Source organism: Chelmon rostratus, chromosome 12, assembly GCF_017976325.1.
Source record: "Chelmon rostratus isolate fCheRos1 chromosome 12, fCheRos1.pri, whole genome shotgun sequence".
In the NCBI taxonomy this organism is placed as follows: Eukaryota; Metazoa; Chordata; class Actinopteri; order Chaetodontiformes; family Chaetodontidae; genus Chelmon; species Chelmon rostratus.
In genome coordinates this window covers 900,287-917,753 of record NC_055669.1, presented here as the reverse complement: position 1 = coordinate 917,753, position 17,467 = coordinate 900,287, and the positions used below count along the sequence as shown (strand labels likewise).

Sequence of the window (17,467 nt, the reverse complement as noted above, 5' to 3'; positions counted from 1 at the left end):
TGGCTGGCAAGACTACTTGCTTACTGCTGTACCAGAACCATGAAAAGCATTTCTGTTGTTCTTAAAGGTAAATATGTTGGTGGAATGTGCAATAAAGTGCAGAATTGTGTGTTTTTGCAATAAGGTTAGCATAACCATAAATGTGTATAGGTGATTAAGACTGTTTAAATAATTCATTTTGAGTTCAAATGTTTAACATTGATATAGAGTGATAATTCATTGTTTGGAATATAGATATAAATAAGTACACTATTTTAGTTTTGTTAAATATTGTAAGGCTATACCGAAAAAGGCTGTTCATTACATGTGAAATATATAATAACAACAGTACTTTTTGGCTTTTGTGTCCTCATTAGGAATTGCTTTCAATTTTCTTTTCTGTTTAAAGTTCTCCCAATAGTCTCACAACACAGAGAAAAGCCAAACCCAGGACAAAAAACAAGGATAAGGGTGTGAATAACAGTGGTTCATCTCAGTCAACCAGATAGAAAATCACACACACACAAACATGTCAACATGAAAGACTGTGGCTCTGCCTTCATGATTACATTACTGAATTACTTCTGAACTACTGACACCACAAGAGATGACAAAGGCTGTATCTGAAATCACTCCCTAATTGTTCCTAGTGCCAATATTTTACTTTCCACTACTTTAAGTGTGTTAATCGTCAATACAAAACGTATGTATAACAGTGCTTTTCAAAATTCTCTCAATTCTTAAGTCTTGCAAAAAAGAACAAAAAAATCTTTATTACTGAGTTTGGTGAGTACCAGGTCTGCACTGATACGTATTACCTCCAGGAAATAGCCTCACACTCTCCAACACTGAAAAAATCTCTCACCTCTTCTCTCACCTACAAAGCTTTTATATGCTATCAAATTGTCAGTCATATACAGCAAACTGAAGGATTTCAACCTTAAACAGTGTTACACACTCACTTAGTGTCAAAGTTTAGCTTTAAGCAGTGCAGGTGGTGGCTGACGGATACATGCTTTATCCTTGGGGCTTATTGCTGTGTGCACTTACTTCTGAGCCATTCACTACAACAAATCCAAACTGGAAATGACCTGAGTCAACCTGACTCTAGAGAGGGAGTAGACTTGACAGCTCAGATCAGAGTGAGCAAAAAATGTGTTAAGTTCACCTGCTAAAGGGCATCTTTTGGGATAGAGCCCTGACCTCTCTACTCATCCAGGTTTTCTGGTTGGGGAATGATCTTATTGTGGGAAATACTGTCCACCCACTTTGACTGCATGGCGTGGAACACAGTCTCCCCATCAAGTGCAATAGTTTGAGCTGGGATGTTGGAATAGAACTGTGATCTCTAAGACGTGGGCACAACAGTCTGTGACTTCCCATTGCTGAGTTGCTTGAGACTTATTTCGTTTATTTTATTTTTCCGTGACCTAGCATTAATTGAACTCACTGAAGAAATAACAAATTCCATAGACAGTAAAAAACTCACAGTTGGAGTTTTCATTGATTTAAAAAAAGCATTTGATACCATAAACCATGAAAGATTAATCAATAAACTGGAACAGTACGGAATCAGAGGAATTGTACTAAACTGGGTGAGAAGCTATTTGGAGAGAACAGGAAACAATTTGTGAAGATGGGAGATCATTACTCTGTGTGTTCGGATATTGTGTGTGGTGTCCCCCAGTACTGGGACCAAAACTTTTCATAATATACATCAATGATGTATGTAAAGTGTCTGATCTTTTGAAATTTATATTATTTGCTGATGACACAAATATTTTAGTAACTGGTGAGGACTTACAGAAACTTTTTAACTTGATCACTTCAGAACTGAGTAAAATTAAGTCATGGTTTGATAAAAATAAGTTATTGTTAAATTTAAGTAAAACAAAAATTATGATATTTGGAAAATGTAAAATAAATGATAATGTAAAGGTACAGATAGAGGGTGTAGATATAGAGATGGTAAAACAAATCAAATTTCTCGGAGTGACAACTGATGACAAAATTTGCTGGAAACCTCACATAAGACATGTTCAAAACAAAATATCCAGAAGCCTCTCAGTCCTGGCAAAAACAGAACACATGTTGGATAAAAAATCACTTTACATTCTTTATAGTTCACTAGTGTTACCCTACTTAAATTACTGTGTGGAGGTATGGGGAAATACATACACAAGCTCATTACAGGCACTTTTTATTTTACAAAAGAGAGCAATGAGAATTGTTAACAATGTGGGCTTTCGTGAACACACTGAGCCATTATTTTTAAAAACTAAAACATTAAAATTCTTTGACATTGTTGAGTTCAAAACTATGCAAGTAATATATAAAGCAAGGAATAACTTACTGCCAGGTAATGTTCAGAAACAGTTTTGTGATAGAGAGGGATGTTATAAATTAAGGGGTGAATAAAATCTAAAGATTCTTAGAGCGCGCACTACATTGAAAAGTTTTTGTGTTACGTTTTGTGGAGTAAAATTATGGAATAAATTGTGTGTAGAGATAAAACAAATATCTAACATAATTCAGTTTAAAAAAAGGTATAAGGAATTGATTCTAGATATAGTCGAGATATAGTCATGACTAATAGGTATTTGGGTGTGTTTTTGTGAAAGTTATTTATCGTAATTGCTGAATATACGGATCATGTACAAGTTGAAGATGAATCATAATGTTTCAGTCATGAGTTTTTGCTTTTTGTTGTTGTTGTTTTATTTTTTTTTTTTTTCTCGATAAAACTGTAATAGTACTTTAGGGGTAGGGTTTAATAAGTTTACACTTCTTCCTACTCCCTTTCGCTCATGTAATTTGAGATCAGCATGCACTGAAGAAGGTGATTATTTTTTTGTTTAATTAATTAATTAATTAATTTTTTTTTTCTCTTTCTTTTCTTTTCTTCTTTATTCACTTTTGTCTGTTTGCTCTGTCTTTCTTTGTTTTTTTACATGTTCGAAATAAAGGAATCAATCAATCAATCAAAAACCTGACATTAACCAGAAGTAGACTCGGCCACCCACTGTCTTTTAGAGGGGTCATGTGCAGTGCAGAGCCACACCAGTATTCTCAGGGGGAACTCCTCTGTGATGGAGCACAACATACTTATTAGTACTTATTCATGCCACTTGACTTGTATCTCCATAATTTTGCCCTCTGTTATATGTTCAAGACATTTATTACAATGTACTGTGATCTATAATTACAGCACACACGTACAGAAGAAGTCAGATATGTAAGTTATACTAAACTGTTGCATATGGTTTGCTTTGAATGAGTGAATCGTGATGTTCCTGTTATACAGTCCGCACCTGAAACACACATCATTCCTCACAGTCTCATCAAAACTTCTCAGTCATGTCAGTAACACAGCTGATCTATGTCTGGTTACTGTCTCGACACTGTAGCATACAATGAAGAATATAAAGGGTGAAGACAGAAGCAGAGTTTTCGGCTGACTCACTCTTCCCTCTGTGTTGGCAGGCCTGGCATGGCGGTTGAGCACATGTTTTGGGTCCTTATGATAAACCCTGAGACAGGAGTGGGATGTGATGTTTCTAGAAAAGAGAACACACACAGTGACAGTTTACTGTGCATGTGTCCTACACAGGGACAAAATGTCTCGGACACTTTATGATATGATATGATAGGCAGAATCACCATTCACATGTATAACAGATTATTTAAAAATTCTATTCAATTTTAGTTCATGCATGTTGAAATCTGTGTACCTTTGTCTCAATCGATTTCCTATTCTGAAATGAAAATCCAAAAATGAAAAACGGCTTTTTTTCTTATCACTGTTTGTATTGTCTGCTCTCCTCAACTTATGACGGAGATGATACGGGCAGGCTTCGAGCTCACACAGCATTGACTGTGTGTGCACCTTGTGCCACAGAAATGGATGAAGAGGCCACAAACCAAAGGATCTATAAGGTTGTTACAGCACATTAAAGGCACTGACGGTTATGCTTAATATCCTCACAATTAAATTTGCCCTTTGATTCATTTGCTACTATTATGAGCATTTATTTTCCACCGTCAACATGACTAAAGCCAAACTCAGACCTTGATAGAGACACTTTAAAGCTGACGTACTTACTCTGTAGTCAGGGACTGATATGTTTTATGGTTGGACCTTTCTGTTTCGGTAGCTACTGTATGTCTGATGACATTTAATTAACTATGATCATTGGCCATTATAGGCAACAACTGACTGTTGGTCTAAAGTTTGGGAAATTACATGGGAATGTAGAACGGCTATTAGGTTTGATAAAATGGTTAAAAGATTACTCCAAATAAAACAAGATAAGACAAAACTTTATTGATCCCACACTGGGAAAATTAAGTTGTTACAGACAGAAACAATAAAAAAGAGACATAGAAAAAGAGCAAAACAGACAATAAAAAAAGGATACAGAATAAAATAACTATATCTTTACATTTTATACAAAAGAGTATAAAATGTGTATGGGTATTGTCTTGTGCTTAATCTGTGTGGGCCATCCTGTGCTCATTTATAGGCTGGACACAGCCTATGTATAACTGAACTGTCAGTATTGTAGCTGTTGTTAATAATGTTGAAGGGTTAGTGATATTATTAAGTTTCCTTATCAAGACAGATTAAACTTGTGAATGAAAATATAGAATTTATAACCTTTTCCTATAAATTCTATTTCTTGGCAGAAAACTCTCTGACATCCATTTATTTTCAAATTGAGTAACAAAAGATTTTCGTTTTCCCAATTATATTTCAGAAGTCCCATCTTTAATTGTCCAGTTGGCTTTTCAGAATAGGAAATTGATTGAAGGCAAGGCTACTTTATTTGTATGACATATTGTTATGTCCCGTTGTGTCTGTTGAGGTGTTTGTCTGTTCGTCTCTTCCTGTTTTATTTTGAAACCCTAACTCTCCTCTTGTTTCAGACCCTTGACTTCCTGGTGTCCTCCGCCCTGATTGTTTCCACCTGTTCATAGTTACCTCATGTATATATATATTCTGCGTCTCCCTTTGTCCTGTGGCAGATTGTCTTGTGAGCCTAGTGATCCTTGTCAGTCCAGCTTGTTACCTTGAATACCTTGCCTTGTTTTGTGAGTCTTTGTTTTCTGAGTTTTTTGAATAGAGAAATATATCCTAAGCATCTTTTGTTGCATTTTTTACTATACAGCACATTTTACTATACAGTTCATTTTTGTAGTCTGAAGAGACTTTTGTTATTAAAGACTGGCCGAAATGTTAAAAAGCAGAAATCAAAAGCTTGAGTCATTGTTCATCCTCAATGGAATTGAAGACTTTGAAGACAAAGATGTCAGCCAACGTTTTCCTGACTGAACATAGTTTATGCATGTCTATGCTGGCATTATGAATGGGTGTACATCAGAGCAGAATATGGAATATTTAGGGACAAGATGGATATCACCAAATTTCCCCAGCTGGGGATTAATAAAGTTGATATTATCTTCATCTTATCTTATATTAATACATGCCATTTCAGACCCTGAGAGTGCAATGCACTCCAATTTAACAAAAGTCACACAAAAAGACAAAACACAAACAAATTAAGAAACCATCTTCATCTTCAGCCAAATAATGCTGTTGTCGTCTCTGCTACTTGCAGCATTTCTGCATTTGGTTGTGTTTCGTCTATTTGCAGCATTTTTTCAGAGGTTAGGGTATTTTCTTAATTTGCTTTTGTTTGATCTATTTGCATGTATTTTCTCAAGTAACAATACGTTGAGCTCTCAAGGCCACCGTAAAAACGGCCCTCACCTGATGTCCTCCAGGTCATAGTAGATGTTGCGGCTGGGGTCTTTGATGTAGATGGCCATGTTGGGAGATTGCAGCATTGTCATGGTGAGCTGATCAGGGAAGGTGGTGACAAACAGAGCCCGTAGGGTGTCCTGACTGCTGATGTCAGCAGGCATCCTGACCAGCTTTGTCTCCTCCCCATACTGCAGGTACAGCACACCTGACACAGCACACACAGGCAGGGGGAGCTTTAGACTCTGATTATCCTACTGAATGCAGAGGCATCATCCGTTAAGCACGAACTTCATAAACCATAATGATCACACATGTTGAGACATCTCCCTGCAGCAGAAATTAAAACTGAACACTGTAAGCTTCACAAAGACAGGATTTATTGCAGAACTTCACTTAGTGCAGAGTTTTCAGTTTTTCATTTCTTCTTTAAAGGCCCTGTGCATCCACACAGGTGTTTAAACTAAGCAGATCAGATATGTGTAAGGTGGAAATCAAGGTTCTTTTATTTGGCATAGTATATTTTTTTTGTTTCACTTTTACTGTGCATATAAGTATGCATATACATACTGTAGTGACTTTACCTGTAGTCACTGAGGTGGCAGTTAGGTTGACTTGAGTCTGACGCGTGCAGCTTCAAATTAAACACAGTGTCTCTGCTCGTTTTTATGATGATCCATTCATTGTCAACAGTTGCAGGTAAGATATCGTTCAGTCCATACATAGTTTGCAATAACCAATACTTATACGACCGGAAAACCCATTCACCTGCTTGACACAGCGTTTTTAGCACGGTCGAAAACTGTTCGGCTTCCCTCTCCAAACTACATACCTTCCATACACCTGTTTTGAGTTATGATGAGAGTTTACTAAGGTCACCAAACCTTAAAAGAATTATGAAGGTGTAACAGCTTTCCAGTTACACCTTAGGGAAATGACAATCAGTCAGTGTCTTCATGGACTCATAGCCCTGAGGAGACGTGTGTTAAACTATATCACTGAAAACACCTGAAAGCACCAGTTATTCTTATTATCAAATCTCCCAGCTTGTTCTCCCAGCTTTAGGTGTTTAGATAAAATCCTTTCACACATTATAGTGTATGACGTGTGTGCTCGTGCGTCGACTTACCAAGCTTCCTCTCTCTTGTCTGACCACTCGACCGCCCCACAGGTAGACTTGCCCTGGCTTTTAAGTCCCTTGTGAAGGGGACTTGTGGAGGTTGCACCTCTCCATCACACATGGCCTCCAAAGCCAGCGGGTCCTGCTGCTCCTCCATGCCCAGTACATCGGCCCAGGCAGAGCTTTCAGAGAGCCAAGGACTCCCGGCCTAGATTGAATGAAAAAGAAGAACAGAAGAATATTAGATGGGATTCTAGTCTAGGAAGGAGAATAGTGGCATGGAAACTGAAACAGGACAATGGACTGGGAAGCAAGTTTGAGATGGCTTCAAACTCTGGTTATCAGAGGGGTTAATATGTACTTGTTACAAGGAGATGAACATTGTCACATGGGCTTTATCTCCTGCTTTCGGGGATCAGAGGAACAGAAGGGATTTTATCCTTATGTCTATCTGTTAGTCACACCACTCACATACCCCCAACGGTGCTTGCCAACATTGTCCATATATCTCTAGCTCACAATGGCAGCCAGTTATACTTGTCTTACTTTCAATTGTTGACATTTTTAAATGTCAGTGGAGGGTGAGCGAACCACAGAGAGTCTCTGGCTTAGATACAATAAGTTTTCTTTTCTTCTTCAAGGCAGTTACCGAGCTCAAGGCAGTTATCTACAGCACAGTCAGATGCTGGCATTTCAGTATAGAGTCAGAAGAGTGATTTTGCATTGAAAGTAGAAAAGTAGCCCTGGCTTTTATTTAAGAGTTTACTGTGAATAATTGGATGTAGTTTTGGCTGGGTGGAATGAAGATAGGCCTTTAATTTGCAAGAACAGCCGTGTCTAGTCCTGTTTTTTTTAATCATAGGCTGCACTACTGCATGTTTGAAATTTTCAGGGACCACCTGAGGACAAACTGCTATTGATAAGTGACAGAACAGAATAGTCGGGGAGGGACCACATCATACGGGGAACCTGAGGGCTTCAACTGACCAACAGTCTTCTGTAAGGACGACAGAGTTACAGGCTCAAACCTGTCAAAGACAGCAGAGCAGGGCACACAGACTGAAGAGTCATATGCAGGGGATGAGATTAAAGCCCTAGTGGAGGCAACCTTGTCAATGAAAAGTGAAGAAAATTTTCACACACAGCAGGGGAGGACTCAATACAGACAGTTTGAGGGACATTGAGAACTGAGTCAATGGTCTTAAACAGGACACCAGGCTTATGACAGTTCGAAAGAATAATCTCAGAAAAATATTTCCTTGCACAGTTTTCTGATAATGACGCCAGGAGTCCATAACATTTGAAATTACACCTACAGTTTGTCCCTTGTCCACTTTCACTCAGCACTACGGCACCCGCGTCTGACAGCACGAGTTGTGTCATTCAGCCAGGGTTCAGATTTAGTCCTGGACTGCCTGGTTTTTAACGGAGCCACTGTGTCTAAAACGGATTGGCAGGTGGAATGAAACCAAGAGCTGAGCTCCTCCGTATCGTTGTTCAAACACTCAGTGACACAGTTGTGAGTCTGACTGAAAACGGCCGAGAACTGAGCAGCAGTGGAGGGGTTAATGATGCGACAGCGTCGGGCAGCAGCACGAGGTATAACTGTGTTACAGGCAAGAGCAACCTCAAATAATACAGACATATGATCAGTGCGATCAAAACAAGTGTGTGTCCGCGACCAGACACAGACTGCGCAAGATTAAAAGAGTCAAGAGGCTTAAAAAGTCCTTTGCCATTGGCTTATCAGGACAGCATACATGAATATTAAAATCCCCAACAATAAGGACACGGTCATATTTAGGCATGATTTCAGCCAGAAAATCAGAGAAGTCATTTAAAAAGTCCTTATTATATTTAGGAGGCCGATAGATCACTGCACACAACACAGTGTGAGAGCAACAAAGTTCAAACAGGCTCAGTTCAAAGCTAGGCAACGATAGCTGCTTACATAGTGACTCTTAAAACAGTGGCAACTCCTCCACCTCCGCTCGACGTCCGTAGTGAGTTAAAATAGCAGCAGTTCGCAGGCAAAAGTTCAGTGAAAACGCTGGACTCACCAATACTCAGCCAGGTCTCAGTCACACAGAGAAAGTCCAATCCTCGGGACGTGAAGAAATCCTTAGGAACAAAAGTTTTATTCGCTAGTGATCTAGCGTTTACCAGGCCAATCCTAGCAGGAGCCGGTAGCTCTGCGGCGTCAGCTGTCCGTGGAGCCCAGCTCAGAGGCCGCAGGTTACACGGATTCACCCCGCGCCGGCAGGGACGGGGAGAGCAGGGACCGCGGGGCTGGAACATCTCATCTGGGCCGACAACAGGTACCAGCCAGGTGTCGGCAGGGTCCAGCCTGGAGTCGACAGGATCCAGCGGGCGCCAAGAAATAAAAGTGCGAGGCGTCGCTCCAAATGGGGTCCAGGAAGCCGTAGAAAAACGAGCCATACAGGCCTTCAGTTTCACCAGCTGACCGCTGCGTTTCCTTGGTGACGGGGGCGCTTTCGCCGGAGAGGTGGAGCTAGGGCGTGGCAAAGGTGAGCCGGGATCCCCGATAGAAACGGGGGCAACGTTTTATGTCCAGCATAATCCAATTTCACCAGATCTTTGGTATAAAGTCGTATATTCAGCAGTGTTTGGCGATCATACACCAGCAGAGAGTTGACATGATGAGTGACAAGTGACAGAAACAGCACAAACACACACACTGGCACTATCTTCACTCCATCACCTACAAGCCTTAAATGGTAAGGCACCATTTTATCCTAAAGAGTAATTTTAGTAAGTAAAACCATTTTGTTGCCTCTGGTCATCTTTTTGATAATAATCTGAGTAATCTGAATCATAACATCAAACCACAGGCTATATTACAGGGTACCATTCTTTAAGCTTCAGTATGCCTGCCTTTAGTCTTAGGGATGTTAGTGATAGTCTTCTTACAATCGATGCAAGGAAATCAACCGGTGGCAATCATTTAGATGCTCATTTTCTGAAACTTTCAGTGCCGCTGATTGCTGAATGTAAAACTCATAGTTTTAATCTGTCTGTCTATACTGGAATAATCCCGACTGCCTGAAAAACAGCTCGCGTTCTTCCTAAACATAAAGGTGGTGACAAAGCTGATGTTAATAATTATCGCCCAATCTCCAAATTGTGTTATCTGGCTAAAATCTTGGAAACCTTCTTGAATGATCAGCTCAAATCATATCTCTCCTCATTTTCTTTACTCACTCCCTATCAGTCCGGATTTTGACCTAAGCATAGAACCATTTCTGCAACATTTAAACAAATTTTTAAACAAATTTATAAAGGGATAACCCCTTGAGATGCATTATCTTGTCTTCCAGGGGGTCCTATACATGAAAACAATCAAACAATACAATACAATCACTTACACTCAACACAGAACATACACTTACAGTGTGCACAACAGCTCCAGAATCCCTCCCGCCCGCCCCACCATACCCCATCAGCCCCTAATCCGATCACAAGGGCAAAAGGTAAAAAGAAGTAATAATAATCATAGTTAATTAATTAGCAAAAACAAACAACAAAAAACTAATAGCAACAGCAGGGGGTCTGAAAAAAAGATAATAGTGAAGTCTTAAACAGAAGGGAAGTGACAGATCTAATAGATGGCGGTAAATTATCCCAGTCAGAGGGGGCTTTAAAGCACATCTACCAATTTCTTTTGAGGTTCTTGGGACAGAAAAAAACAGCTGATGTGAATGTCTGACAGAGTATGATGGTCGATAGGGGACTAAATATTGTTTTAGGTACAGTGGATAATTAAAGTGGACACATTTATAAATAAACTGTAGCCAGTGAAATCGTTGTCTACTGTTAAGTGGAAGCCAATCAGGGGTTTGATACATGATACAGTGATGGGTTCTGTAGGGACATCTTAACACAAATCTACAAATACTTTTAAATGCAACATCAAGAGAGTGTAGGTATTTCTCTGATGTATTCTGGTATATGATGTCAGCGTAGTCCATTATTGGTAGTAGCAGTTGGGTGGAGATTATTTTCCTTACTTGAGGAGTGAAACAGTTTATGGAACGATACGTAGTACGAAGTATGTTGAGATTACGATTTATTCTATTTACTACAGATTAAATGTGTGGCTTAAATGTTAATGTAGTGTCGATCCAAAGACCCAGGTATTTAAATGTGTCCACTTTTTCAAGAGGGATACCATCATTAAAGCAAACATTCGATTCAGCAGAGTGATGTGCTAATTTATGGCGGGTACCAAACAACATAAGACTTGTCTTCTTTTTGTTTAATGATAATCTGTTATGACTGAGCCAGTCCTGTACATTCATAAATTCACACTGCAAGCGTGTTTCAATTTCTGATATATAGGTGCTTGATGTGTAGAGGACTGTATCATCGGCATACAGTTGAGTATGGCAGCCAGAAGAGGATAAAGGAAGATCATTAATAAATATGGAGAACAAAAGTGGCCCTAAAGATGACCATTGTGGAACACCCCTTTCTATGATTAGATAATCAGATTGACTTCCTCCACAATTCACACATGACGTCTATTATGTAAGTAGGAGTTGAACCACAGTAAAGCGCAACAAGACAGTCCTATTGTATATAGTTTGTCCAGCAATAGGTAATGATCTACAATATCAAAAGCTTTTCTCAAATCTAAAAAGACTGCACCAGTTAATTTATCACTGTCTAATGCTGATACCACATCACTAGTAAATTTAAGTAAAGCTGTGGTTGTAGAGTGGTTGGGTCTAAAGCCCGATTGGCATGGAGACAAAATATTATAGTCAGAGATGTTTTGAGACAATTGATTGAAAACTAATTTTTTAAAAATCTTAACAACAGAACTAGTAATACTAATTGGGCAATAGTTGTTAGGATCAAGCGGATCACCCCCTTTAAAAATTGGGGTGACCTTGGCACATTTCCAAGATAATGGGAGTGCACTAGTAGATAATGACAGGTTAAATAAGTCTGCAAGTGGGTAGATTAGCACATGAGAGGCTAGTTTGATAAACTTAGTCTCCAGGCCATCTGGTCCGGGGCCACAATCTTTCTTTAATGTATTAATGACCATTTAGACCTCTACAGGTGAAATTTTTCTAAATGAAAATGAGCCATTAGAAGCTAGGTTGTTATAGGTATTAGAAATTCTATACTGATCAAAGGCATCAGACACAAGACAAGGATCTTGAAGAATGTTATTATCAACTCGGATGTGGGTGTTCAAGTTTTTAACAGATTATTGAGAATCGTATTTATTCTATTCCAGAACTCTTTTGGGTTGTGAAAGTCCTCGGAAAGATGATTCTTGTAATAATTTGATTTTGCATTCTGTGTCTTTGTTTTACATTTCTTAAAGTTTTATATTTTTCCCACTCAGCAAGATCTTTACTTGTCCTATATTTTCGCCAGACTGCATCCCTTTGCTTAAAAATAGTTATCAGTTCTGAACTGATCCAAGGTAGATGTATGCCTTTAACCTTGACCTCTCTCCAAGGGGCATGTCTGTCAATAATTTTTACAAATTCAGAAAAGAAAAAATTCCAAGCATCTTCAACATAAGTTATAAGTTAAAATCGTTCCCAATTTATATTGATTACATCAAATATGAAACTGTCAATATTGATATTCTTACCTTGTTCTTATTCTAATACATTTTGGTGGGGATCTGGGAAAATGGATCTTCCATACACAGAAGACAGCTGAGTGGTCGCTAAAGCAATCAGAGAGAACCCCAGATTTAATAATCCTTTCTGGATGCGTAACAAGAGTCCAATCAATAAGTGTTTTTGATCTTTGGTTTTCTCTGGTAGGCTCACTTATCACTTGAGTTAAATTAATACTTTTTAGAAGATTTTTGTCATCCATGGAAGAACGATCCAAGCAATTGATATTGAAATCTCCAAGAATAATTAGTTCACTAGGGTATTCAAAGGAGGTGATAGTATACATTTAGTTGATTCAGGAAGGACAGGTGGGGGCCTATAAATGCTTCCAATGAACAAATGTTTATTTGCATGAAGCATTAATTTAACAAATGTTGCTTCAAAGAACCAAGGAGTTAGTTTGGGTGTGATAAGCTCTGAAGCAAAGTGTGAGGATATATATATTGCCACTCCTCCTCTACTCCCTCTATTGGCTCTGTACAGTGTATAATTGTCCAAATTAACCTCAGAGTCACTAATATCACTATGTAACCAAGTTTCTGAAAAGGTGAGCACATCAGGATGACGGTGTGAACCACCTCCACGCAGTCCCCTTTGATGATGACCGGTTCTGGACACGGCCTGGGTCTCCTAAAGTCCACCACTTTTGATGTGGTTTCTTCGGGACTGGAATGATGCAGGATGTCTTCCACAGCTGGGGAACCCTCCCCTGTCCCAGGCTCAGGTTGAATATGCACTGAAGGGGGTGTCCCAGCTCCCTCGCACAGGCCTTCAGCAGTCGTGGTGACATTCCATCTGGACCTGCGGCTTTGCTGGGGCGCAGCCTCTTCACCCCACTACAGACCTGAGCTGCTGTGATTGTTGTGGGTGGTGTGAGGGGAGATGTCCTCATCTGTGTTGGCGATGGCTTGCGGGAGTTGGAGGGTGGGGGCTGCTGTGCTCAGAGGTGTGAATAAGTTGGGGTGATCAGATCTATTGAAGAAGTGGTTGAGCTGGTTTGCCCTCCCCACATCCCCCTCAATGTGGGCACCCTTCTTGGAGCTGCAGCCAGTGATGGTCTTCATCCCCTCCCACACCCCCCTCATGTTGTTGTTCTGTTATAAATGACTTTGCTGTCAAAAAATCTAGGCGCATTACTGTTTGAGGGCTTCATAACCCCAGGGATGTGGAGTCGGCAGGCATAGGATGTTTAGTTATAATGTTTTGTTGCTTAGCAGGCAGGCATAGCACTCTCAGTTGTATTGTATTGTAGCCTACATGGGACAATAGATGGAAATGGTTTGTTTATATTGTGTCACATCTCATTACTGTCTGTTAACTATCCATCTCAAATTAAAGCTGCTGCCTCCACATTGAAATCAATGGATGCTGTTCACCAGCACCCATCATTGTACCCTTTACCAAAACGTCGGCTGGCCTTCTTTGGCTGTAAGGTGAGACCAACATTGTTTTTTATTCATCTACAAAGTTTTAATGGATTTGCGTCCACCCTACATTTTATCCCTTTTAACTCTGAACTCACATAATCTTTGCACTCGCTCACAGAATAGGCTGATGCCTCACACTCCATTGATCAGATCTGTAATTGGGAAAATGCAATTTTCTTACAGTGAACCTTATACATGGAATGACCTGCAGAAGGCCTTACACTTGGACTCTCTGGCGCCACTATGGCTGTTCAAAGGCCTCATTTCAGACCTAGTTTTAATTGATTGTAAATGTTTTTAATTCGATGTTGCACTTTTATTTACTTCTTCTATGTTATTATATTTTCCTACATTTTTATTATTCACTTGATAGCATGTTATCATTCTGCATTTAACTGTTTTATTGTCTGCTGTTGTTTTATCTTGTATCTCAACACCATTGTAAATGAGGATACCTCCTCAATGGTCTTTCAAGGTGAAATAAAGGTTGATTAAATTTAAATTTTCTTGCATTATTTCATTTTGTTTTACATCCACATGTTGTTCACTATAACATCTTGTGAAGCTTTGTAAGCTTGCTTCAGATAAAGGCCTGGTACGCTCTGTAGTTGAGGTAAGTAAAGGCCCCGACCAAAATTTAATAAAATAGGATACATCAAGCACTCAAATTACTAATTTGTACTCATTTAACCCATAGTAAAAATGTCATTCATTTGAGGGACTCAAATACGTCATACAGAAACACAATCTTATAAGGAAACAAAGAAAGCAACTTGGTGCAAAATCAATAAATATGCGAAAAAATATAGTAAGTACGGAAATTACAAATGGGGGGCGGGGGGTGATATGAAATGAGGCAACAAGAAGTTGTGAAAAATGGCACATGTGACACACATCTGTGCACCAACTTGTGCAGTCATGTTCCTGACATGTGCTAGTTTCAGAAAAGTCATGTAACAACCCAGATGAGATACTAAAATAATTCAGGCAATGTTAAATAGTCAAAATGCTATAATATACAAAATGCTGTCCTTATTAGACTGAAAACAAGTGCCAGCAAGTTAGCAATTGTGCATTTGCTAAAATGCTGACATAAAAAATAGCGTAAATGAAGAATGTGAAATACAGGGGGAGCCTTTTCCAATACAGTGTAGTGTGGAAAAGCCACATCACTACATTATCGTATCATCACTCGACTGGCCCCACAACCTGTGCACCCTTGGGAAGCCTGAAAACCTTAATGAACCCAGTGAACAACATTAATTGGAATAACTGTCCGGCATCATGGGACACAGTATTCCACTTCTCCATAAAAGAAACAAAAAGGCATAACAATATGCTTGTTTTTGTTTGTTTGTTTTTTATGTATAAAACCTTTATTTACCTAGGGAAGTATGATTTGGATCTGATGTTAAATCTTTATTTGTGGAGAGAAAATCTACTGAGGTCAGTGATGCACTACTCAACATACTTTTGTTCAACAATGGTAGGTAAGGCAAAGCTTTAAATCTTACCTGTTTCCTCATGCAGTCGTGGTTTCCCATGATTATGGCAGCATGATGAGGATACCTCTGGCTCAGGTGGTCTAAGAACACTTCCATCTTCCTCTCCACAACAGACTGCTGCATCATCAGGCTGTCGAGCTGACTGTCCCTGCTGCTGGCACCAGCAGTGGTGGCATAGCCTCGAGGTAAGGTGCTGGGAGAATGCGTAGCTGAGTCATAGGAGGAGGAGAAGTCTGGGTTACACAGCAGGCTGCTATTGATGAGCTGTTTCTTCTGCAGCAGATGCTCAGAGCTGCTGTCAACAGCTGGTGATGAAGAGACCCTGGATGGTGAGTTTCCTGAATGTGATCAAGTTGAGAACAGAGTAAACTTTCTTGATAAATACGACCTTAAAAAGCTTAGTGAAGAAGCCAGGGAGAGTATGGAAGGAGATATTACGGGAAAAGAAATAACAGAAGCCATCTCCAAAATTAAATCAGGGAAATCCCCCGGTTTGGATGGCTTTCCCATCGAATTCTTCAAGACTTTTCTCCCTAAACTGCTTAAACCTTTGCTATCGATGTACAATTACGCTATTGAAATCGGAAGACTGCCAGAATCTTTAGAATTGGCATTAATTATGGTTCTACCTAAACCTGGGAAGGACCCGAAATACTGCAGCTCTTACCGACCAATTTCACTTCTTTCCACAGACTATAAAATATTCTCTAAAATACTATCAGTACGTTTAGAAAAACATATGCCAGATTTAATACACTTAGACCAAACTGGATTTATCCAGAATCGCTCCCCTTTTGATAATGTCAGAAGACTTTTCAATATTATCTATGCCTCTGAAACAGATAATTCTCCTACGATCGCCGTGTCGTTAGATGCCGAAAAAGCTTTTGACCGCATGGAGTGGCTCTATCTCTTTGATGTAATGAATAGAATGAATTTTGGCCCTACCTTTATCAAATTGGTTAAGATGCTATACAGATGCCCAATGGCTCAAATCCAAACAAATAATGATATTTCTTCTAAAATTACCCTCTCACGCTCCACTAGACAAGGCTGTGGTCTCTCGCCCTTGCTATTCGCACTGGCAATAGAACCATTAGCGACAGCAATAAGATCCCACCGACTAATTAAAGGAAAACAGGTAGGGGGCGCAACCCACAAAATTTCATTATATGCAGACGATATCCTAATTTATTTAACTGATCCGGAATCGTCAATACCCATATTATTAGAAACATTAACCGAATTCGGGGCTTTCTCTGGATATAAAATAAACCACAATAAGAGTGTTGTTATGCCACTTAACACAGCAGGGTCTCAAATATCGAGACATAACATACCCTTTCAATGGTGCTCTGAGAAATTAACATATCTGGGTCTTCAAATCCCCAATGTATGTTCAAGGGCTTTTTCTCTAAACTATCTACCTTTATTAAAGAAAACTGAAGCGGAGCTTAACAGATGGATGAACCTTCCTCTGTCTTTGATGGGTCGAATCAGTTGTATCAAAATGACTGTCCTGCCTAAATTTCTCTTTCTCTTTCAGATGCTACCTATCGCAATACCTAAATACTTTTTTAAACAGCTACACTTAGCTGTATCTAGATTTATATGGAAGGGCAAAATTCCCAGAATAAAGTTGAAAATCCTTCAGGGAGCATCTCAGGAAGGGGGAATGAAGCTCCCTAACTTTGAAACCTATTACTGGGCAGCACAGTGTCGAGCGGTCTGGGTATGGAATGCAAATTTGCAACATCCCCCTTCTTGGGTACAGATGGAACAGCAGGATATCAATTCTCTAAATCTTTCATCGATTCCATATGTTCCTTCACTCAAACAACTTTGTACACTAACAACAAACCCATTTATAAAACACACCTACAAAATATGGTCTGATTTACGTAAAAAGACTCAAAGTAATCAACTCTTACATAACCTTACTCCCTTTCATGTAAATCCGTTTCTACCAAATGTCCTAAGAGATGGCATCACCCAAGTGTGGTTCACAA

At 39.4% G+C, this 17,467-nt stretch overlaps 1 protein-coding gene across 1 annotated transcript in view; it reads right to left on the bottom strand.

Moving 5' to 3' along the window:
* LOC121614784 (sickle tail protein homolog) overlaps positions 1–17,467 on the bottom strand; it is a 76,343-nt gene that overhangs the window by 33,581 nt on the left and 25,295 nt on the right. The window contains exons 2-5 of the mRNA XM_041948853.1: positions 15,468–15,796; positions 6,870–7,068; positions 5,750–5,948; positions 3,443–3,536 (exon numbers count right to left, since the gene is read on the bottom strand). Of these exons, the coding sequence (XP_041804787.1) occupies positions 3,443–3,536; positions 5,750–5,948; positions 6,870–7,068; positions 15,468–15,796 (821 nt within the window). The remainder of the gene's footprint in view (positions 1–3,442; positions 3,537–5,749; positions 5,949–6,869; positions 7,069–15,467; positions 15,797–17,467) is intronic.